The sequence below is a fragment of the Dendropsophus ebraccatus genome, chromosome 1 (assembly GCF_027789765.1).
Source record: "Dendropsophus ebraccatus isolate aDenEbr1 chromosome 1, aDenEbr1.pat, whole genome shotgun sequence".
Taxonomy (NCBI): domain Eukaryota; kingdom Metazoa; phylum Chordata; class Amphibia; order Anura; family Hylidae; genus Dendropsophus; species Dendropsophus ebraccatus.
The window spans coordinates 106,958,825-106,984,052 of NC_091454.1; the positions used below are offsets into that span (position 1 = coordinate 106,958,825).

Below are 25,228 nucleotides of genomic sequence, written 5' to 3' on the forward strand. Positions count from 1 at the left end.
TTATGTACATGCAATTCACGAATATTCCGGAATCCAACCGAATATTCCCGAAGCTCACAGAAAGAATTTTTGACTGCTCTTGCTCATCTCTGGTCTTCAAACAGGAAAATATTTCATAGAAATTTATAATGTATATATTTATAACATACTATAAGACTGTAGGACATATTTTTCTTATTGGAGACCACTTTTATAGTTTAGGTGCATGAGTAATTCAAACCAATCTTCCACTCTTCACATGAGTTACTAAAGCTAAATGATGCCGATCAATGTTCTTGGTGGTACTAATAAGTCTCTTAAGCAAGAATATCCAGAAATTACTTTTACATGTGAAACAGAACAATCCAGCATCCAAGTTCAAATCGGCTACCTTTCAGATGAAGAAATTTTCATTCTACAGAGTTTTCAGATTTATATAATTATACTGAAAAATAGAAGTGCAAAAGTATGTGAGTTAGTGTCTGGATGTTAGGCGGAATAATGATGGACTGTACTTCTCTATACCCCTGAAGACTCAATTTGTGCAGATACAGAAAGTTGCTATGGAGATGTATGGTCGATCTTCACTTTCCAATCTTCGCAATTTGAGATTTTAAACTGTAAAGGATTTATTCTTAAGTGATTCAAGAACTGCACAAGAAATACAGTTAGTCATTTATGAAAAAAAACTGGTTAATTTAGTAGCTATGGTGATACTTTCTTATATCTTTTCTCAAGTGATGATCATAACTGCAAGAGTCATTGTTGCAGCATTCTATATAATTTATAACAGCCGTTGATTTCATTTTGTGCAGATAAAAAAAGGAAATGTATCCTATATGTGTCAAAATAAAGCCATAATAAGAAATATATTAAAAGGAAGATGCATAAATCAATGAACATAAATTTAGTTGAGCTAGCTGTCACTGGTAACCTTCATGGTAAGACTCAGAGGACAGAATATACTTCCTGTCAACGTCCGCCTTACAGTGTCTGAGCAGTCCTTTGACCTTTGCATCACTTGGATGCTACAGCTCTTCAGTAGAATTTTAAAGTATTTTTAAGATGCAGGATGTGGCAGCAATATAACCATGATATATCAGTTCAGGGCAATATCATTATAGTTTGTCATAAATATACTATATGAGATATGTTATTTGCATATTTACATGCATATTGCTCTGTAGCTCAGATCACTATGGAGATTGTAACTAAAACGTACAGGAAAAAACTTAGATGTATAAAACCCATTTGAACAATCTATGTTCTAAATACAATTCAGACATAAATAGTAAGCATATACCAAAATACTAAATGTGTTAGAGTTTATGTTTTGTATATTTACAATTCTAATTTATTTATGGGTTGAATCTTATCTTAGTTTAGCTTAACCCTTCCCACATGAGGGCGTAACTGTACGTCCTCATGCGAGTGGGGGGCGTTTAGGGAGGGATCGCGTGGCGACCCAACAGCCGCATTTAAAACACTGCTTTTCCCCTTCCCTGGTGTCTAATGGGGGTATCATGGTCGCGGAGGAGCGATCCCCGCATCTTCACCCAGCCGGGGTCTGCGCCGTAATGGCGCTGATCTCGGCTCAGCACTCTACTGCTTTTGGCTGTAGCATAGTACTGCATAGATCTCAATGAGAGATCAGAATAGTAATACTAGAAGTCCCCCAGGGGGACTTCTAGTAAGTGTGTAAAAAATTTTTTTTTTTATTAATAAAAATTCCCCTTCCCTAATAAAAGTTTGAATATGTTAGGTATCACCGCTAGAGATGAGCGAATTTGGCGAAGTTCAGGTTCGTATATAGCCTAAGGACCGCCTGGAAAACTGGGATACAGCCTATGCCAATGTCTGTATCCCAGTTTTCCAGGTGGTCCATAAGGCTAAATCTACCCTGTTCACGGAGGCTGCAGACAGCGGGAATCAGAAGCCGATAGTTCAGATTCATACGAACCCGAACTTCTGCAAATTCTCTTATCTCTGACCACCGCGTGCGTAATCACCTGAACTATTAATTTATTTAATTCCTGATCTCTCATGGTAAATGGCGCCAAAATGGCGGCAAAAAATTCCAAAGTGCAAATTGTGCATTTTTGGTTGCATCAAATCTAGAAAAATTGTAATAAAAAGTGATCAAAAAGTGACATATGCACAGTCAAGGTACCAATAGAAAGTACAGATCATAGCGCAAAAAATTAGACCTCACACAGCCCCATAGACCAAAGGATAAAAGCGGTGTAAGCACTGTATAGTGATTTTAAGGAACATTAATTTTTTCAAAAAGGTTTTCATTTTTTAAAAGCCATTAAATAAAATAAAAATTACAAGTTACATATCATTGTAATTGTAACAGCTTGAGGAACATGCATAACAAGTCAGTTTTACCCTAGGATGAATGTCGTAAATACAAAACCTCCCCAAATAAAAAAAAATGTTTTTTCTCAATTTCATCACACATTTAATTTTTTTCTGGTTTTGCAGCATACTTTCTGCAAAAATTAAGCCTGCCATTGCAAAGTACAATTAGTGGCGTAAAAAACAAGGCCTCATGTGGGTCTGTAGGTAAAAAAATGCAAGCGCTATGGCCTTTTAAACACGAGGAGGAAAAAACGAAAGCGCAAAAATGAAAATTAGCCCGATCCTGATGGGGTTAAATGGGTACTGGGTTAAATGGGTACTGTGGGCCACACTTCTCCTCCCAACCAGTGAATCAAGTATTCTCCTATTACGAAAACTATACAAACTTATAAGCAACCAGAAGCTGTGATTATGTAATTAAAAGTTCTTGAGCACTAGCTAGAACTCAGCAGAACCAATAAGCAACTAAAAGCTTAAAGACCTTTGCATGAAAAAGAGAATGAGGCAACAAGAAGTTCATAAGGAAGCTTTGCTAAAGCCAGAGAAGGTCAAAGAGACAGAATGGGGGTGCTGAGCAGGGGTCTTAAAAAAAGGGCCCACAAAAAGTATTCTATATGAGAGAGTAAGAACTATGAGCAGGAATCAGGGACCTTGGAGTCTAATCAGTCTAATGTAAACATTCTAAGCCTTCATTCTTTGTCAACATTCTATGCCAATTTTCTCAACCTACAATCTATATCAACATTCTAAGCCTATATTCTATGTCAACATTCTAAGCCAACATTCTAAGCCTACATTCTGTGTCAACATTGTAAGCCTACATTCTGTCAACATTCTAAGCCTACATTCTGTCAACATTCTAAGCTAACATTCTGTGTCAGCATTCTAAGCCTACATTCTGTCAACATTCTAAGCCTACATTCTGTGTCAACATTCTAAGCTTACATTCTATGTCAACATTCTAAGCCTACATTCTATGTCAACATTCTAAGCTTACATTCTGTCACTAATGTGTAGGGAGATATTCCCCTAACCAATCAGTGAGCTGGGTACCTCAAGTGATCTGGACAATCACTGGCCAGTATTAAAGCCTTCCTGTTATGTTCTGTCCAATCAGGGAAGAGTTCATTCCCTGAGGGAGATCGAGTGACAGAGGATTTCTGTGAGGGAGCTGCTGCTATGGCTCCCCTACTCAAGACCCCAAAACAAAGAGTGTATTCTTTCTTTCCAGTCAACCCCATCTCAGCCATGTTTGGCTAGAGACATACTGAAGAGACTGAGATGAGAAAGGACTGAAGGGACCACCTCTACTTATGCTGAGCGGCTGCTATTTTTTCTCTCCTGACTACCAATGCAGGACTACCAATAAGTGGCTAGGTAAGCGGATAAGGCAAAGACTCCAATGTGAAACCTAGGTTTCCCTAGGGGTCCCCCCGATGGCTAGCTTCACCTACAACCTGGGACCTATGTTCCTGTTCTATGTCACTTTGCCCATAGACAGCAAACAGGTGGAAGATTCATACCCATGGGCGTAGGTACTCTCTCCCAAAGCCCACAGCTGAGTACCTCAGGGTCTAAGGAGAGCCCCCCCCCTTAACCCTATAGTAACCCTCAGTTCACTCCTCTCCTAAAACCAAGCTACGATATTCGAAGTCTTTCCAATTAAATAAAGTATTCAAACATTATTCCTCCAGCGAGAAGCTGTGTTCAAATCTAAAGATACCCAGCTCAGGGATTGGATTTTATATTTTGCACTTCTATTTTAAAAAAGGCTTACTACTCTGTACTGCGTTCAAGGAATTACAGTTAAATTCAAACAGACGCGCATACCACTCCTGGCCACCGTGACAAGTGCCTCAGTAGCACCAACATCTAGCCCAGCTATACACCACCTAGCAACCCCTGGTCACCACATAGCAACAACATCACCCTTAGCAACATGACCTTATACAAAATACAATCAGCAACACTTACATTTTGATTCATGGAATTCTAGTGCCAGAAGTCATCTACCTGCACTTCGCAGAAAGATCTTATAGATAAAGAGCATGAATTAGTATATGGAATAAGGCTACCAAGGCCACCCTGCCACATGACACATAAAGAGCACTACTGCACCCAGCGATCCCTGTGCAACATAACCACTCTACAGCTACCCTAAAGCCATGTGCCTATGCATTGGATAAATTTTAATGTAGAGAGATATTAACTGCAGGGGATTTATAAGCACTTTTGTAATTGATTTACAATATTGTTAAAGTAATACATAAAAAAAGTATTTTACGGATATGGAAAACATGGTGTGTGAAGTTTAATCGTTTTCCTTCTAGGTGCCCTCTGATTCAGGATTTTCAGTCAGTCATTTGCAAATCATATGTGACTTTGAAAAGGGTCTTACCTGCATAAAAAGCACATAATAGGATTATCCTCATCATACCAAGGTAATAATGACACTGATTTGTGAAAGTCAGTTATGTCCTGATCAACAGCAATTTTTGAAGATTGTATTTGACAATGGTCACATCTCAGACACCTATTATGTTTTTTATAATAAGGTGAATCATGTTGCATGTATGTAAGAACCCCTGCTGATCCATTTACTTCTTTACATATTTTTTCTGTATAGTAGTGTTGTTATCCCCCCATTCTGCAAGAAAGCAAACTGCAAATGCTGAGATTTCTACATCCATTTGAGGTTTCATTGATGATAGGACTCTGTCACTACCCCCCATTAATACACTATGCTGCTGTCCTCTATAAATACACTGTGCCACTGTTCAGCAGTCACAAAATTACAGCTCCAATCCTTCCCTGGGGACAGAGCAAAATAGGAGTAGTAATCTGTAACAACTAAGGAGCAACAGGCTGGGGAAAATGGGCCTAAATATCCTGTCCTCTTATAAATACTTTCCTGGTTCCAATGGTGCTCTGTTGTTCTGGCCTCTTCTAGTCAAGCCTGGCCAGGGCATAATGATGCAGATAGCGCTAGTCACACTGCCACATCATAAGGGAAGTGCTGAACCTTGCAGGGACACGAGTGCTCCCTCGCTCATGCCAGTGCTCAGCTATTCAATTTTATCTATGTCTTAAAGACACAGATATAACTGAATACAGGGAGATCAAATGTCTCATGCCAGCTCTGTGAATTGGCTAGAGGTGGTGATGGCCCCTACTCCCAATTCTATGGTAAAGGCATCGGGACATGTCCCCCAGATTAACCCCTCTGGGGTTCTAAAGAACGCACCACCCGAATGGTACATTTGCTTTAAAAAACAAACAACATTAGTCAATTGTGAGTGTATAAAAATTTACATAGACAAAGGGTGGGGCCTTTGCCTGTGGCAACCAATCTTATTTTAAAACCTGAACTAGGAAATTAATAATGTTCAAAAACTTGGCTGTTTGCTTCCCCAGTCTAGCTGAAGTATAAGCCAATACAGTGCTTCAAGAAACTAGCTAACGTTTTATTCATGGGCACTATGGTTTTGTTAGCCAAAACAAACATACTAGGGAATTACAACATATACAGTACTTATTATGTGAATTGTTCCTTAAAGGAGAAGTTCGGCCAAAAGTATTTTTTAATATGTTATGGAATGGAAAGTTAGACAAATTCCTAATGTACATTAATTATGGGAAATGACATATAGGGCTATTTCCCTTAATTAAGTAGATCATTGAGACTTCAAATTCTCAGAAATACTGTGACGTCACAAACCAGGGTGTAATTCCTATGGCCAGCTGGCGGCGCAGTATATGTAGAAGCCTATGGACTTTATTGAAGTCTATGGAGTATGTAATGTAATGTGAAACCTACACTTTATTGATGACTATGTGTATGGGGGATAAATGAAAGGCACCGAGCAGGGAGGGAGAGAGGTAGGTGCATCTATATACCTCCTCCCTCCCTCCCTGCTCGGTGCAGTGGTACAGAAAGACACTGCTACTCCTCCCATCATCTGCTCATAGTATGAGCAGATGATGGGAGGAGGAGTACTAGGGAGATCCTCAGCAACAAGCCCCCCCTCAGCCGACATTGCCCCCATGCCCGCCGCACAGCTGCTGCCGCTGCCGGTAGCCTCCCCGCACATGGCCCCCCAGCCGACAGTAACCTTGCTGGACCTGGCCCCCCAGCCTCCCCCGCCACCGCTGGTAACTTTTTGCTTCTGGCCACCATCAGCAAGCCCCCCAGCCTCCGCCGTACGTCCTACTCACTTCCCCCGCCTCCGGTAACTGCCTGCTTCTGCCCCCCCATCAACAAGCCCCCCAGCCTCCGCCGCACATCCTACTCACTTCCCCCACCGCCGGTAACTGTCTGCTTCTGGCCCGCCCTCAGCAAGCCCCCTGGAATCCGCACGTCCTACTCACTTCCCTGCCATGCTGGTCTGGACTGTTAGCTCCCTGCCACCCTTGCGTCCTTCCGCTTCTGTCCCAAATGTCACCCCCAGCAGCTCTCATCATCCGGGACAGAGTCGGCAGGACGCGGGGGTGGCAGGGAGCTGACAGTCCGAACCAGCATGGCAGGGAAGTAAGTAGGACATGCGGCGGTGGCTGGGGGACTTGTTAATGGGGGGCCAGAAGCATTCAGGTTTCACATTACATTACATAATCCATAGACTTCAATAAAGTCCATAGGCTTCTACATATACTGTGCCCCCTGCTGGCCACTCCATAGGAATTACACCCTGGTTCGTGACGTCACTTTTTTTTCAGAGAAATTGAAGTCTCCCTGATCTACTAAATTAAGGGAAATAGCAGTATATGTGCATTTCCCATAATTAATGTACATTAGGAATTTGTTTCATAAGTAATAACATATTAAGTAATAACATATTAAAAAATACTTTTGGCCGGAGTTGTCCTTTAAACAAGGAGAACAAGTATAAGTAGCTGCAGGGAATTTTGATTCTCCATAAAGGATACTACTGTATGCTTTGAAAATACTCCTGCTGATGGGCTCATAGGAAAATTATAGAAAATTTGAATTATCTATCAACATGTCTTATGGCGCTGAATAAAGCAGCAGGTGCTGCAACCTCACTTCCTGTGCCATGGTCTGCAGTGAAACGAGATGTTCTGCAACAGCTTTGGTTGGGGAACTGGCAGTACTGCTGGGGGGTGGGAAGTGGGCAGAGAGAGAACTGTATTAAACAGATGAGGGAAAGCAATGCATTCCCTTGACTTACTGTAACTGTCACTAATACCGAGCAACTGCTCCACCAAGTTCAACCACAAAATACAGAACTAAGATCCCCCAAACAAATGGGTTTTATGCTTCTGCAGCATGTTTATTGTTTTTGCATGATGTCAGAGTACACCTTTAAATAAGACAAATTTGGTCAGCTCTCCTAGAACACTATTCACACTAGGCAGGGGCACGTTGCTATGGCTGAAGTTGCAAACAAACAAAAACACAGAGAGGTGAAACAGCTCACCGCAAAGGCAAGATACAAACCCAAAACAGACATGAAAATCATTAAAAGCAGCCCCCTTCCCCCAACTGCTAAACAATCTTCATAAAAATAATGAGGCTCTTGGTTACCATTTGCAAACAGTGTAAACCATCCCATCAATAATAAGGTGGCCTCATGCTGGGATGGACCTACACTGTACTGTGGCCTCTCCATGGCATGTAATACGCCTATGCTCTGGGCATGAAGGATCCATCTTAAACCGGCAAATATAATAACTTACCTGGGTGGAGTGCACAACAAATTTTGTCTTTTGTTCTGTGTTCCAGATGGGGGGAGTGGCTGCCTCTACTTGGTCGGGCACTCCACCTATCCCACCCAGGTGGTGTAATTACTTTTGCCGGTATAAGACGGATCCTGCATGCCCAGAGCATAGGCGTATTACATGCCATGGAGAGGCCATAGGACAGTGTAGGGTCCATTCCGGCATGAGGCCACCTTATCGTGGTATGGTGGTTCACACTGTTTGCAAGTGGTAACTAACAGCCTCATTATTTTTATGGAGATTTCTTAGTAGTTGGGGGGCTGCTTTTAGTGATTTTCATATCTGTATTGAGTCTGCAACTTGTCATTAGAGCTAAGTTGTTGCATTTTTCTGTGTTTTTGTGTGTTTACACCTTTAAATGCTTGCTCTTTCCTGATTGCAGAGCGTTTACTCTCTAGGTACTCCAATTCCCCCCAAATGTTTACCACTTCATTTCCTGCCTAAAATGCAAATTAACAGATAACAATAGGACAGTTTCCAGCAGTGTAATCTTGTGATACATATACCCCATCCCTCCAGATCATGCTCTCTTCACACACCAGCCTGCACAGGGTTTGAAGAGGAGAGCAACAGGTCAACAGCCCACAGCAGAAAGCATTTCTTCTATGTGTCTTATAAAGACCTCTCAAGTTTGAAACAATAATGGAAGAAAAACCTACCATTATACAATCATTGCACACCTGCCTGGTCTGCAATAATGCACTGTGTATAGAGGTTCTGTCAGCACATCTGACATGTTTGTCTTGGTAAATACTTGTATTCCTCATGAATGCCGCACTATACAATGTTTCTGTTATCCCTCCTGGAAATTTATGAATAAAAAGTAGTAGACCTGTAGACCTGTTTTTGCTAAGACTTAGTCCAAACTTTCAAATGGCATATATCAAAGGTATCCTTTGTATATATAGACACTCTTCACTGTGGTTTCCTTTGGTCATTACAGTGTTTTGGTCTCATAGACCCCCCATTAAAATTGGAGGGATCTATCTGAGTTCAATGATATTCATTTAAAAATAAATCTAGTATAGCTGCCATGGTGTCATTATAAATAAACGATGGTAAACAGAACCTTAGTTGACGTTGAGAGTGTGTATACTACTAGGGGCAAAAAGAGTGTCCATGTGTCATCCACCAGGCTGGTATATGTAGTACACCCTTTTTATGTATAGGGAAACACCGCTATGTTTTTCCCCCAGTGATAGCTTACAGTAGTGGCATATAAATACAACAGAAGTACAGTATCTGCTGTAAGTATACATCAAGAGTATTTCCTGATGGTTACTGGGTGTGAACAGAACAATAGTCACAGTGCTAAATTTTGGTACATTAATGGTGACAACTTTTCTAGAATTTCTGGTAAGAGTTTACAATTTCTGGGCTCTACAGAAACCTCTCAGATGTCCCCCAGCCCTCACACACACACTGTCTCCTCTGTCCTGGTGAGGCCTGGTTCACACTGCGTTTTTGCAATAAAACGGATGGAAGAAAACGGATGCATTTGTGTGCATCCGTTTTGATTCATTTTTCCATTGACTTCCATTGTAAAAAAACAGATCAAAACGGATCCGTTTTTTTTGACGGACACACACAAAAACGTAGCTGACACTGCTTTTGTGTCCGCTAAAAAAAACTGATCCGTTTTGATCCTTTTTATTTTACAATGGAAGTCAAGGGAAAAACGGATCCACACAAATGCATCCGTTTTTTTCATCCGGTTTTTTTTTTTGCAAAAAAAGGATGAAAAAAACGGATTGCAAGAACGCAGCGTGAACCCAGCCTGACAGGATGCTATATCATCACATTGAGAGCGGTATCATTAGAGAAATTGTACAAAGTTTTTGTGCGAGTCTGTTTATTGCACAAAAAATCTTGTGCAGACTGCCACTTTGCTCAAAGATTTCTGTGCAACAAAGCTCAGAATGTCGCCCCTCTGCTTTAGTGCAATGGAGGATAAATGTCCTGTTTAGAAATTGCCTGAATTCAAGGGTCCATGTACAGGATCTGCAGCAGATTTAATGTTGCAGATTTAATGCTGTGTTGTATTATTTAGTTACATTGATATCTGCAGCAGATGCTGTACAGGTGAAGTCAATGGATCTGGTGGTATGCTATAGAATACTTCAGCAAACCACATTTACTGACCTCCTAATAAATGTGAACAAGCCCTAATACACAAATTGACACAACTCTATTCCAGCCCCAGCTTTACACAACCACAATGGAGCCGGGGAGCGCAGCCACACAGTATGTGTATGTGGCTGCTCACTTGTTTCATTTGCTCAGCTGCGCCATCTAGCGGTCAGCGCGCAGGATTTCACGTGTGTTCGGCGATCAGTCCGGATGGGCGCTCGCGATGGGCACGTCCTCCAATGGAATTCACCAGGTGGAGACGGAGAGGGCACGGCTCAGTGCCCGTGTCTCCTGTATGTGGGCGCGGTAGGTGTTATGTTAGGACATTAGAAGTCTTGTAGTCTACTTTTTCTAACTTCAATACACTCTCCGGTGATTGAGAGCCCCCTGTCTGGTCTCGCTGCACGAGTCACGCACCTCTCCAGCTCCGTCCTGCTGTAAACTGTCCCTGAAGTGTTGCCCCGCACCCCGGTGGATGTGTGCTCCGTATCCCCGGTGCTCCATCGGTGAGCGGCGGTGACAGCCCGTACACATGTCTCCTGGCACAGCTGCTCTGACAAGTAGACGGGGGAGGGGCTACACTGGCTCCTGCTCTCGGAGCTGCTGAAATGGATTGAGCCCCGGTGTGAGCACGGACGCGCTGTCGGTGCATGGCTCTGGCGACGCTGACTTCCACAGCTGAGGGGACGGTGCTTTTACCTCGCCGGAAGGAGCCGCCGCTGCTGCCGGGGATTGCGCGGACTTGTTGCTGCCGGTGTCCGGCCCCGCGGACGGGCTGTGCATACACGTAGTGCTGGGTGACCCCGCTCGGTCCCGTCCAGGTGGGCTCTGGAGCGGCTCCATTGCAGCACGCCGTACAGCACGCCGTGCCTTGTTGCACCTGGACAAGACATGGTGGCAGCTAGCTGGCATCCTTCTAGGCTAGGGAGGGTGTCCAGGATTTGTTCCCCAGGACTATCTGACCCAGTGATGGCACTGGCTGTGTGATGGAGCTGCCATAGCACGTGTTGTGTGCTAGTCCCTGGCAGGCTGCATACCTGGACCCTCCGGTGCCCTCTGCAGAGGCTGAACACTGCTGCCCTGTGACCCATGTGGATGGAGATTGCTGCACTGGCACCATTCACAAGAACACCCTTTCAGAAGAACTTCTTTTCAGCTTGGTGAACACTGAGCTTCTTTTACCATCCTCACTATACGCCAACTACTAGAACATGGCAGCAGGGGTGGCAGCATGGCTACCCTTTGCGCGGGCAGCTGCCATTGGCTGGATGCCAGTGGCCTCAGGTCCTATGCCCCCTCCACCTAGAGGTGAAAAAAGAAGGTCTCAGGACTCCTTGATTGTATTAAACGTCAGCGGTACCCGCTTCCAAACCTGGAAGAACACACTAGAGCGATACCCGGATACTCTGCTGGGCAGCACAGAAAGAGACTTTTTCTTTAACCAGGATACGGGAGAATACTTTTTTGATAGGGACCCAGACATTTTCCGTCACATTCTGAACTTTTACCGCACAGGACGGCTTCACTACCCACGCCATGAATGTATTGCGGCATATGACGAAGAACTGGCCTTCTTTGGTATTATCCCAGAAATAGTTGGGGACTGCTGTTATGAGGAATACAAAGACAGAAGAAGGGAGAACATGGAGAGGTTACTGGACGATGCGGACAGCGAGAGCACAGCAGAGGGGCCCTTGCCTCCCATGTCAGCCAGGCAGAAGATGTGGCGAGCCTTTGAGAACCCCCACACCAGTACACTTGCTTTAGTATTCTACTATGTAACTGGTTTCTTTATTGCAGTGTCTGTGATCGCCAATGTGGTGGAGACTGTACCCTGCGGTACATTCCCAGGATCCATGAGGGAGTTGCCCTGTGGGGAGCGTTATGCTATGGCCTTTTTCTGTCTGGATACAGCATGCGTCATGATCTTCACTGTGGAATACCTAATGCGATTGGTGGCTGCGCCCAGTCGATATCGGTTTGTACGAAGTGTAATGAGCATCATTGATGTGGTGGCCATCATGCCCTACTACATAGGTCTAGTCATGACAAACAACGAGGACGTAAGTGGTGCTTTTGTTACGTTGAGGGTGTTCCGGGTTTTTCGGATTTTTAAGTTTTCCCGCCACTCACAGGGCCTGCGGATCTTGGGCTATACCCTTAAGAGCTGTGCCTCGGAATTGGGCTTTCTACTATTCTCCCTTACTATGGCCATCATCATCTTTGCCACCGTAATGTTTTATGCGGAGAAGGGTTCCCTAAACAGCAAATTCACTAGTATACCCGCTGCGTTTTGGTACACCATTGTGACCATGACAACACTGGGGTAAGTCATGAGTGCGCTCAGCAGCTTTTCCTTCTATTGTCTATACATTGTACATTGGCACATCTTGTCACTTCGCATGGCACATACTATATTGTGCATCTCTGTGGTCCATTCTGCCGTGATCTGAAGCTCCACGTATGTGATTTCTTATGATATAGCTCAGTATATATAGTAAGTAAAGTAGAACAGGCACGCACAAGTAGTTAAGCCCGCTGGGGCTCTTTATGTAGCGGAGGAGGATAAAGTTTAGTGGCATGTCTTACAGATTTATCATGTTGTGACATTTGAAGTAGGTCAAGATTTACTCTTTCTTATTTCCATAGAACAGCACTGTAAATGTGGTCTGCAGACAGTCCGCTGGGATCTAACCCGTAACTCTTAATGTTCACCATAAACTTCTCGAGGTCTCACTTGTTGACTGGACATGTATACTGAACACGATAGAGCTCTTGGTAGTGTATACAAGGTGTATAGATTGAAGACTTGACGTCTTCTGCTGAATACATTTCATGGTATGCTGACTTTACCCATACATCCCATTTACCTGTATGGAGGGCGATCATATCTGCAGCCAGCTCTATTCCAAGCTGACCTTTCTGATATGCAATGAAACCCACAGTGTTTAGATATACTGTAATCTGCTTCTTCGCATCTCTTGGTAGATGCTAGATTAACTTGTAGTATATTTAGCATCAGTTGTTTACCTTGTACATGCCACCCACAGATACTGGTAAACTTAGTCCTATATAGAAATCATATACTGTATGCATGTACAGATTTATATACCTAAACTAATACATTGTGGGGTGTGTGTGTGGGAAAAAAATTATATATATAGATGGATATATATCTCCCTGGGTTCTCACAACTACTGGAGATTTTGGATGTGTGATGTTGTGCCGCTTTGTAATTTTATACTCTTATAACAGACAACTCTAGGTAAAATATGCAGTTATCATTCCGTACAAGTTCTACATGTGAAACATGAAAAGTTGTTTCTTCAGGTGGTACTCTAGAGAAAAAATTTAGTTATACAGATTTGTAAAGTACTTCTTTAAAAAAAAAAAAAAACCTCAAGCCTTCCAGTACTTGTATGTTTAGCAGGAAGTGGTTTATTCTTTCCAGTCTGATATGGTGCTCTCTGCTGTCACCTCTGTCCATGTCAGGAACTGTCCAGAGCTGGAGAGGTTTTCTATTGAGATTTGATATCTCCTTGTACAGTTCCTGTAATAGTCATAGGGGGCAGCAGAAAGCACATTGTCAGACTGAAAAGGAAACTCCACCTTTTTTTTTAATGAAAGTAATTTACAAATCCATATAACCTTCTGACACTGGGTGATCTGAAAGCGCTTTTTCCCTTCTGGAGTACCCTTTTAACATAAAAGGGATGTGCAGTTTTGCAACTATGTTTTTGTTTTGCTCCAGTCCATGTAAACAGAAAATAAATCATCTTTGCATGTATTTTAAAGGGATTGTCCAGGATTAGAAGTGTCTTTCTTCCAGACACAATGCCATACCTGTCCACAGGCTCTGTTTTTCATTGCTGCTCTGTCTTATCAAATTGAAAATGCAGTAGGATGTTGTAGACCAGGAAGAGCTGAGTAGACATATATAGTTTTGTGGTAAAAGTTTTAGGTTTTCTTGCCACGTATTCATGAAAATCTGTGCTCAATCTGGGCTGATAAGTGGGTGGTCCCAAGCACATTTGTTGCACAGGGGCTCTATGCAGTCTGTATTTGCCCCTGGCGGCGGGTGGTGTCCACCACAGATGGACTAAAGAAATCTCTACAGACTCGGACGAAAAAATCAGTTTCCTGTTGTTAGCCAAGACTGATAAATCGGAGAAGGGGATTTCCAGGTGAGTTTATCCTAGGGGAAATTTGGGTGTGGGGGGAGAAACAAAGCACTAAGCAAACCATAGATTTGCCATCCTGTGTGGGGGGCTAACAATCCTTTTGTCAACAGGTTCTATTTGAGATCAATGTGTCTCTATGGTTACAGACTACAAGTAAAGTGAATTCTGATCTACCAGTCTTGTGTTCCACCATTCCTTGCCCGCTCTTGATATCTGTAGGTTAACAAATGAAGGAGATAAATGGAAGAAGGTACTCCAAATGCAGAATCAGACACCACAGAGGGTTTGCTTGCTGAGTGTGCTCTAACATGGTGCAGTTCTCAGGTGTGTCTCATGAATTAGATAATAAAAAGACAAGTTGCTTATACTCCTTTTTGTGTTCCTTTTTGGTTTTATAAAGCTTTACAAGAATTGTTTTATCAATAAATGTGACATTTATTAAATCAACTATACTGTGAAATTAAAAACAGCTTGCGGTTTTCATGCAGTACTGCACCGTGTAAGGGCAACCTGACTGTTTTACTTGAATGGAGACTGTCTGCACATGGGGCCACATTTCACTGAGGATAGTAAAGTAACTAGAACACCTGTTCACTTGGCTGTTCTGCTTTTTTCATGTTTCTTTTTACTGCAACATCTTCCCTAACAATAGGAACCAAGACCTGCTCCTAGAATCTTAGAGGATCCCAATGGTTGCAGACCAGCCAAGAGTTAAAGGGGTTATCCAGCGCTACAAAAACATGGCCACTTTTGTGCCACTCTTGTCTCCAGTTCTGGTGTGGTTTGCAATTAAGATCCATTTACTTTAAAGGAGTTATCCAGCGCTACAAAAACATGGCCACTTTCCCCCTACTGTTGTCTCCAGTTTGGGTGGGGTTTTGAAACTCGGTTCCATTGAAGTAAATGGAGCTTAATTGCAAACCGCACCTGAACTGGAGACAACAGTAGGGGGAAAAGTGGCCATGTTTTTGTAGCGCTGGATAACCACTTTAAAGGGAACCTGTCACCCCCCGTGCCGGGGTGACAGGCTCCCGACCCCCCGTTAGAGACCCCTATACTTACCTCATCCCGCCGGGTCCCGCTTCTGGATTCGGTCGGGTCCCGGAGATCTCAGCCGCTGCAGCCCGGCGCGCGCGCTGACAGATGAGTCCAACGCTCATAGAGAATGACGGAGCGCTGGACTCTCCTGTCATTCTCTATGGGTGTTGGACTCATCTCTCAGCGCGCGCGCCGGGCTGCAGCGGCTGAGATCTCCGGGACCCGACCGAATCCAGAAGCGGGACCCGGCGGGATGAGGTAAGTATAGGGGTCTCTAACGGGGGGTCGGGAGCCTGTCACCCCGGTACGGGGGGTGACAGGTTCCCTTTAATGGAACAGAGTTTCAAACCCCATCCAAATTGGAGACAAGAGTGGTGCAAAAGTGGCCATGTTTTTGTAGTGCTTGGTAACCACTTTAATTACTTTTTGGTTACTGATAAAAGATTGGGTACATCTGCCTAGATCTGCCAACCTACGATACTCTTACAATTAAATGACTTTGCATTAAACAATTTTCGGTCGTCTCCGGCTACAAATGAGCGCCAATCCTTGAGATTAATGCTAGTTTGCAGTGCCTCTACTATGCCACGATTAACCGAGCAGCTGGCTTTCTTCTGCCTTTTGCAGAGGCTGATTATAGACAAAGAGTGCTCCTAGAAACTGATAATTGGTCTGTGTAAGGGTGCGTTTACACAGAAAGATTTCTATGACAGATTTTTGAAGCCAAAACCAGGAACAGACTATATTCAGGGAACAGGTCATAAAGGAAAGACTGAGATTTCTCCTCTTTTCAGATCCATTCCTAGTTTTGGCTTTCAAAATCTGTCAGATAAATCTCTTTGTGTAAACACACCATTAGGGTGTGTGCACACTACAAATTCCGAGCTGAGAATTTCAAGTGTATTCCGCCATGCACCCCCACTTGAAGTTCTGCCTGTCTCATAGGCTCCATTCTTTGCTCAGGCAGATTCCACAGTCCACCCAAAGAATTGACAATTTGAGGATAGAATGGAGCCTATGGGACAGGCTTGAAATTCGCTTGAAATCCTCAGCTCATCTTTAGTGTGCACATACCCTTATGCTGCGTTTACACGTAACGATTATCGTACGAATTTGCGCGATAACAATATCGAACGAAATCGAACGCTAATCGTACGTGTAAACGCAGCGAACGATCATACGACGAACGATACATCGCGCATTTTGATCTTTCAACATGTTATCAAATCGTCGTTTGCAAAAAAATCGCAAATCGTTCCGTGTGAACAGTCGTTCGCCAATTTAACCAATGTGTGAGATAGGCTTAAGCGTTCGCAAAACGATCGCACAACGAATTTTCCGTATGATATATCGTACCGTCTAAACACTGCTCGTTATGAAAAAATAATCGTTACTCCGACATCGTTAATCGTACGATCGGGCCAATTATCGTTATGTGTAAACGCACCATTACACGGACCAATCATCAGCTTCTAGGAGTGCTCATTGTCAATAATCGGCCCATGCAAAAGGGCCTTTACTTTGGCCTTTCAGAAGAAAAAAAATTCCCCCCCCCAAATGCAAACAGAAGTATGCAGCAACAAATTCTCTTATATATCTGTATTTCTACCTACTGTATGTCCTGCCCACACATACACAGCTCATCACACAACTTATACACGTACAGCAGACCTGCACATACAGATTTATCAAGCTGCCTGTAATTCACACAATCAATCAGAGCTCTGGTTTAATATCTTAACAAGCTGGTAAATTGATACCTGAGCTGTGATTTAGTTTCTGTGGAAAAAACACACACACTGAGAGTTTTAGCTTGATAAAGCTGGGCCATTATATATACACACAGCTCTGCTGCACCCATACATATTTCTACTGCACATATATACACAAACACACAGATTTTAAAGGGGTATTCCAGAAAGTTAAGCTTTTTTTCTGCTAATACATTTATTTATTAAAGTTATATTACTAAGTAATATAGGTTTAATGAAGCAGTGTATCCTTTGTTATTTAACCACTTCCTTTGATGGCAGCATAAGGGGCAACACAGGCACATATCGTTGTATAGAGCAGGGTCATATTCCCATCTTGTACTGAATAACGAGGGAGAGGTGCTGTCCAACACTATAGCAGAACACTGTGGCCTCTTCACAGCGAGCAGTGGTGGTAATTACTGCTTGCTGTGCTATAGTGTCAGGCAGCCTCCCCCCCCCCCTTGCCCTAGGTACTGTAATAAGATATATATAAAACAGGGGGGAAAATGAGACCCTGATTTGTATTGAGCTGCTTGATTTGTATTCAGCAGCTTGTGATCAGAGCTGGAGATTGGGAACTCACTGCTGCAACTCAATGGACATGGTTGCGTAATACAACTCAAAGCAATGCATTGGCAAAAAAGAAATCTCTGGAGTACCCATTTAATACAAATTCCTGTAGAAACAATCATTGGCCGCAGGGGTGTCCCTCCTCAGTTAGTGATTGGTCTAATTGGCACTCCTTGGGGGAGAACCTGGAGGCATTGGGAGCATTGGCGAGGCAGCCAATGGTGTATTAGTACCATTTGTTAAAGAGTCACTGTCGTATTTTTTTTTTTTTTTTTTTTTTGCAGAAATCAATAGTCCAGGCGATTTTAAGAAACTTTGTAATTGGGTTTATTAGCCAAATCTGCCATTATCTGCATGTAAAAAGCCTTTTCCCAGGTCCCCCCCCTCCTTCCTCTTTTTCATCCACTCCAAAAAATCTGAAAATTGTGACTTGTTGCAGGAGTCGTACCCTGTCTGCTCTAGGGAGAGGGGAGGGGGGAGGAGGAAGGAGGGAGTTAGCCGGCAGCAGAAAGCAGATAACAGAGTATTACAGGCATGGAGCTGGGTGACAGCTGTAATCTGAGCTCAGACAGGTCACTGGTGATGGTCAGAAGAGATAACGGGTGAGGGATTTGTAGATGAACTCTTTGTTGTCCTGTTTTGGTCTTTTCTTTAGCTCTCTCCATAGGAGAACAATGAAGACAGGGGGGAGAGCTTCAAACTGCTTTTTCATGATAAAAATGCATTTTTCGGATAATAAACCCAATTACAAAGTTTCTTAAAATCGCCTGGACTATTGATTTCTGCAAAAAAAAAATTTCACGACAGTGACACTTTAACTGCTTGTAATAAAATTCAGAAACAAGCTAAATTAGATGCCATACATCTATTTTTAACTTTTTTTTTTAGTATTAAACGCGCATGTACCTGCTGATTTGTGCTTGACGTCCAGACAAAATATGACACGCAAGCACTCGCTCATTAAGATCTTTTGGCAGAGTTGAGAAACTAGTTAGAACTTGTATTTTTTTATGTCAAAAATAAAGGGATCATTACCATTTCAGTACAATAGATGAAACGTACAAACTTTTTTTCAGGGGTACCAGTGCGTTCCTGGATCAATCCAGGAAACTGTATTGCCCCCTTTGGGAAACACCAATCATTGATTTCCATTATAGCTGTAGGTCTGAAAATGCAGTGATGTGTAGTGTTTGCCAGTAGACTTTACCTAGTGCAACTTTACATGCAGCAACCAACATATTCCGAGAATTTTTTACAACTCGTATCAATTCAGTTGATTTTATGTTTCACTGTACAGTAATGTAAAACTATCTGCCTTGTGAGTCTGTTTGCTCATGCTAATCGAGGAATAGTTGCCTAAATATAATTCCTTGAATTACTATTTAACTCTGTTTTGTATGTTTTGGAAATGTCACTCAAATATTGCAAGTCTAAAGGAGAGTATGGATCCCACAATGCCAATTGTATAGGGAAAAGCAGGCATGTTATAAATATATATTTACAGAAGCTAGAAAAGACTTTGTCAGTGATCCATAACGTTCAGTGCTCCCTTCAGCTTTGAGAGGAGAAAAAAAATAATGTAGAGTCATGGCGCCACACAAACAAACGTTCTAAGATAGGAACCCACCAACATTGGTGGAAACGATGTGTTTCTGGATGTGGCAAAGATTAAAATGCAAAACACATTGTCCATTTGGCCTGTTAGAGTTTTCTAGCTGGGGTACTTCAATAGAATTATAAAGCTTTTGTAGAATTATGGATGGATTTATATAGCCCCATGCGCTGCTTTCTGTAAATGCACCTAAGATTTGTTTAAGGTGAATGTGCCTGAAAATTCAATCCCCATAAACTCTTAAACCATAAAAGCTTTTAGAGCGAATATCTCTGTAGATAGTCATGTAATGAGGCAGGCGGCAGACTGTTTGTTTTCTCCGGGATTCATATGTATGTGATAGTGTGGTCACTAACAGAGCCAGTGCGAGGGGTGTAGTGCATTGGAACAGATTTCAGTATAAGATGCACAAGAGCATATTGTGATGAATTTTATATAGGGCTAGGCAAAATCAAATCATTTGAATAATTACTATTCCAAGCTAAAATTAAAGTGGACCTCTCAATAGGTTTTTGGTGTATAAACGAACTACTGTATATGGCTGCATAGGTTTTATGATCCTGTATCACTCATCTCTTATTACTGCACATGAACCACCCTGTTCCACAGCACTTGCATGTGAGTTTTATGTGAGAAGCGGAGGTGACAATACAGGCTAGTGTTTGGCAATAAAAGTTCTGAATGAGGTGACAAGCGACCCAAAAGCCTTTGCTAACCTGTGGATGGGATGACCTATTCTGGGCTTCTGCAGACCAAGGGATGCTAATTTGCATTTTAATTAAGCATGATATCTTGGTACTAGAGGGGTAAATTATAAAAAAAAATAATAAATAGGAAAAAAGTAGTATGCACAGATTTAGGGTCAGGGTCCCTAAAAAGCTATGGGGGGAGATTTATCAAACATGGTGTAAAGTGAAACTGGCTCAGTTGCCCCTAGCAACCAATCAGATTCCACCTTTCACTTTCCAAAGAGTCTGTGAGGAATGAAAGGTGGAATCTGATTGGTTGCTAGGGGCAACTGAGCCAGTTTCACTTGACACCATGTTTGATAAATCTCCCCCATGGTCTTTGTTTATACACCAGAATCATGCTGACAGGTCCGCTTTAAAGTTTGCCATAAATCTACCCACATACACACTTCACATATTGTTATGGGATAGAGAGGTGATTAGGTAATAAACATGAGTGTGCCTTGTGCGAGTGTAGCATGGAGTGCATCGGAGTAATTACAGCTACTGTCCATGGTGCTGAAATAGAACAGTGTACCGTAATTTACAGCCTTTGTAATGATCATTTACTGCCGGTATTACTTCTTTAATGCATGATTTAGGTGACTAAATCAATGTGCTTAAAACCGACTGCTGATTAAATCTGCATAACTAGGTAGTATAAAACGTGGCACAAAGGGAAATAATTTTATTTAAACATAAAGAAGTATTCATGTCTACAGAGAACATTTTTTTTATTCTGTAGAAAAGGCAATTAGATCAAAATCATTTTAAAGGATTGTCATGACATATTTTTGTGTGGTTTTTTTTTTTCTTCAAAAAACAGCACCACACAGGTTGTGTGCGGTGTTACAATTAAGCTTCATTCACTCCAGTGGAAGCTGAGCTGCAATACCACGCACAAACTGAATTCAAAAGTAGTGCTGTCTCAGGAAGTAGATGAAAATGTTGGCTGAGCATAACTGTGCTCAGCCAATCGCGGCTGAGCGGCTGATGACGCTGCAGAAGGCAGCCGGCATTAGGGACGGTCAGAGCGGTTTGGCCGGCCGAAGATGACGTCCTGGCACAAGATGGCGGACATGCGCGACACGGATCAGGTAATTTATAATGCACCACACTTCCGGGTACACGTGCAGGGGTGGTGGGACACGGGAAGGCGGCAATTCACAGACATAACATACATTACAAAGTTGTATAACTTTGTAATGTGTGTTATTCTGTGAATAATTTCTTAGCGCCGCACTACCCCTATAAGGTTTCCATGAGGCTCCTGATCAGATAAGTGCACTTTAGGGGTCACTCACACATTCCGTGCACTGTCCATATATACGGACATTGTGTTGTGGAATAGACTTCGACGCTTCTACGCAACTGTGCCAATACAGTAGCACAAATATTTAAACTGTTTTGGAGCTACTGACATCATTCATGATGATGCTAGGAGTATGAATTCCAGTCCATAGCATGTTATCGTTGTCTTTGCACAGACCATAATTGTGGAAGGAGTGACTACCCCCTTACCCCCTTAGGCTGTTATGCTGCGTTTACACTGAACGATAATTCGCCGATCGTACGATTAACGATTTCGAAGTAACAATTTTTTTTTATAATGATCAGTGTTTAGGAACGATATATCATACGGCAAATTTGTTTTGCAATCATTTTGCAATCGCTTAAGCCTATCTCGCACATAGGAAAAATCAGTGAATGACTGTTTACACGGAGCGATCTGCAAATTTTTAGCAAACGTCGATTTTAGAACATGTAAGATCAAAATGAACGATTTCTCGCTCGTCGCTTGATCGTTCGCTGCGTTTACATGTACGATTATCGTTCGAATTCGATCGTTATCGTGCAAATTCGCACGATAATCTTTCCGTGTAAACGCAGCATTAGGCTAAAACCAGGAGTGGACTGAAAACACAGACTATGTTCACACATTGTTGAAATATAGTGAATGGCTGCCATTTATTTTAAAACAAAGGGCATTGTTTTGAAATAATGGACATTATGTACCAATGGCGGCCATTCACTAAATTTCAACAGTGTGTGAACATAGTCTGTGTTTTCAATTCACTCCTGGTTTTGGTTAAACAAAAATACTGTGTGGAGAAAATAGCCTAATAGGTAAAGTCTATTTTCTGTACTTAGCTTTATCTACTCTGTAAAAATGGCAGATGTGCCAATTATAAGATGTATATATGCAAAGGAAAATGCACTGTAAATAAAGTGTAGTAGTAGTAGTAGTAAGAGAATGAGAATACCAAACAAAATAAAGTTACTTGAAACTGCCAGGGATATAGTTTTGCATCAAAATACATTCAGAAGTATAGTCTACAGCATATATATTCTCTTTTCACCCGTACAATCCAACAGACAAAATTTTGAGACATAGAGCAAAACAAAGGCAGCGATGCAGTTGGTAACTCCTGTTATTCGAATAAGTACATAGAAAACCTGCTAGTGAATTTATGTCAGGGAAAACAGATACCATGCACGGCTACAGTATTTAGCATGATGGCATGAGAAATGTTGTACTTCTAAATGAAATGGGTAGCAGACTAAAATGAATCAGGCTGTATCAGCCTACCTCCTGTCTAGCATGAAGTAATAAAAGCTGCAGTGTTGTAATTGTAAGCACCAGTGGAGCAGCAAAATGCGTGGAAACTGATCAGCATGCAGCTGGGGGACACAGTAGAAGTGAGCAGAGTAAACAGAAATCAGGTGCTTGTCTGTCTGCCACTGCCGTGATATCAGCTGCCATGCTTGTTTGGGTGAAGAGGTAAAGACCTCGGCTTCCATGGAGGTTTCAGGTAGCACAACCACACTTAACCACAATCATTGTGCTTTCTAGGATTTTAATTTTTAAGTTGTAGCAGGCCAGCAGTCTTCCTCAGTGTCTTCTGTTACAGACAGATAAACTACAACTTTACACTGCTCATATTGTGGCTATAACAATAAAATAAAGGGATGTTTTAAGTGTTGCTTTAATATTTTGTATTCTTCTGATCTGGGGCTATGCAAAGGTATTAGTACATGGCCGCATCAGTCACAGTCACTACAGTACCTGTCTAGTGATTCTGCTTTAATTGACAGTTTACTATCGTGACTATAGATGGCAAAGCTCATGTGACATTTGCTACAATGTGTTATTCTACCAGCAGTTCTTCAGGGATTTTTTTTTCTAGAAAGAAAAATAATTTATTGTATTGCCTTATAATGACAATGCAAAAAATAATTTTGTTTGCTATAATATGCTGCATACTGTGTGTTAGTTTTGCCCTATGAAAATTGGAGACAGCACAACACAGTGTAAGTGCCAAGGTCGGGCCATTAAATAGACATTTAAAACAAGTAACCTTGTCGCTATAGATCTAAGCAAATGGTAAAGGTGACAGAAATGAAATCTGGTTCACTTTAAATGTCAGTATCAGCACCCCTGACCTGTAGGTTTTTGTACATATTTGTATTACATATAAAAACAATGCTAGAAAATCTTTTCTCTGCATTTTGCCTGTCCCCTGTTATACCTTTTAAACATTTTTTTTGAATATAATGATAAAATAGTTTGTACCATTCCCCTTGTTAATAGAGATCTATTCAACTGTGATATAGACGTGTGAATAAACTATTAAATCTTGTCAGTACAGTAGCATGAAGATTTAACTCTTTCACAATGATAATGCTTGGAGTTCTGAGGTCTGGTCCGCAGTATACAAGTCTGTGCATGGACCGTATATTGAAAACATGTGAATAGGGCTTTTCAAAGATACTGGAAGCATTGTGCAGGTTATGATAAAAGATGTACAGGCACAGCGGGGTCTACAGCCCTGTACTATAATGTGACCCAGAAAGTCTCCCTCACCTTCCAAATCCTGGCAGAGCCACTTCAGGCTGGGGCTTGCATCAGGGGACAGGACTGTGGAGGTAATCTCTTCATAGCTGTAACCCCTTGTCACGGCCGCGGCGGCGTCCCATGCTCCGGGCCGCCGCCGCGACCTCCTCCCATCTTATGCAGCTGCCGGGGTCCCGGTGCAGGGACCCGGCGCTGCTACACGTTCGGCCCCGGGGGGCGCCTCACCTCTCCACGCTCCTGTCTCTCGCTGTGCCGGCCGGCGCGCGCGTCCCCGCCTCCTAGGGCGCGCGCGCGCCGGCTGTCTCAGATTTAAAGGGGCAGTGCGCTCCCAATTGGTAGTTGCACCAATCACTCCCCTATAAATCCCAGCATGCCCTGTACCCTGTGTTGGAGCCTCTACATGCTTCCCATAGCGTTTGGCCCAGCTCCCTGTTGTTCCTGTGTCCTGTCCGTTACCTGGTCCCTAGTCCCTGTTCCTGAGTCCTGTCCGTTACCTGGTCCCTAGTTCCTGTTCCTGGTTCCTGTTCCCCTGTCACTCCACCTGTTCCTGTGTCCAGCTTGTCACGTGCTCTCTCATCTGCAGACTATTGCCTGTGCCATCTCCAGCCACGCCTCGCCTGCCGACACCAGCAACCAAGCCAGGGGTAGCGACCTGGGGGTCGCCTGCCGCAGCAAGTCCATCCCGCCTTGCGGCGGGCTCTGGTGAAAACCAGCGGCCCCTTAGACTCCGCTCCCTGGTGAGGTTTGTGCCATCGCTGGTGCCGGTCCAGTGGATCCACTACTCCGGGCGTTACAGTAGGCTCCAACCATGGATCCCGGCGAGGTGCCTGATCTCCGTGATGTCGCCAGAGTGGTCACTCAGCAGGCGCAACAAATCCAGAAGCAGTCACAGCAGATCCAGCAACTCACTGCCGCCTTACAGCAGCAGACTACTGCCCAGCGCACACCACCTCCTGACGCTTCTTCTTCACTCCGACTGGCCCTCCCAAGCAAGTACTCTGGGGACTCTAAGTTGTGCAGAGGATTCTTGACTCAGTGCACCATGCACATTGAACTTTTGAGTAGTCAGTTTTCCACCGAGCGCTCTAAAGTGGCTTTCATCATCAGCCTATTAGAAGGTAGAGCCCTGGCCTGGGCCACGCCACTGTGGGACCGTGATGATCCAGTTGCTGCCAATCTCCGGGCCTTCCTATTCGAGTTTCGCTCCGTCTTTGAGGAACCTGCCCGTGCTTCTTCAGCCGAGACTGCTCTCCTCAACCTCTCTCAAGGCAGCTCCTCTG

General features: G+C 43.0%; 1 protein-coding gene across 3 annotated transcripts in view; it reads left to right on the forward strand.

Moving 5' to 3' along the window:
- Positions 1-11,400: 11,400 nt before the first annotated feature.
- The window catches only part of KCND2 (potassium voltage-gated channel subfamily D member 2), a 287,947-nt gene continuing 274,119 nt past the window's right edge, over positions 11,401-25,228 (forward strand). For all 3 annotated transcript variants that reach the window (XM_069976521.1, XM_069976529.1, XM_069976536.1), the window contains exon 1: positions 11,401-12,535. In XM_069976521.1, coding sequence (XP_069832622.1) covers positions 11,421-12,535 — 1,115 coding nt within the window. In that variant the 5' untranslated portion in view covers positions 11,401-11,420. The remainder of the gene's footprint in view (positions 12,536-25,228) is intronic.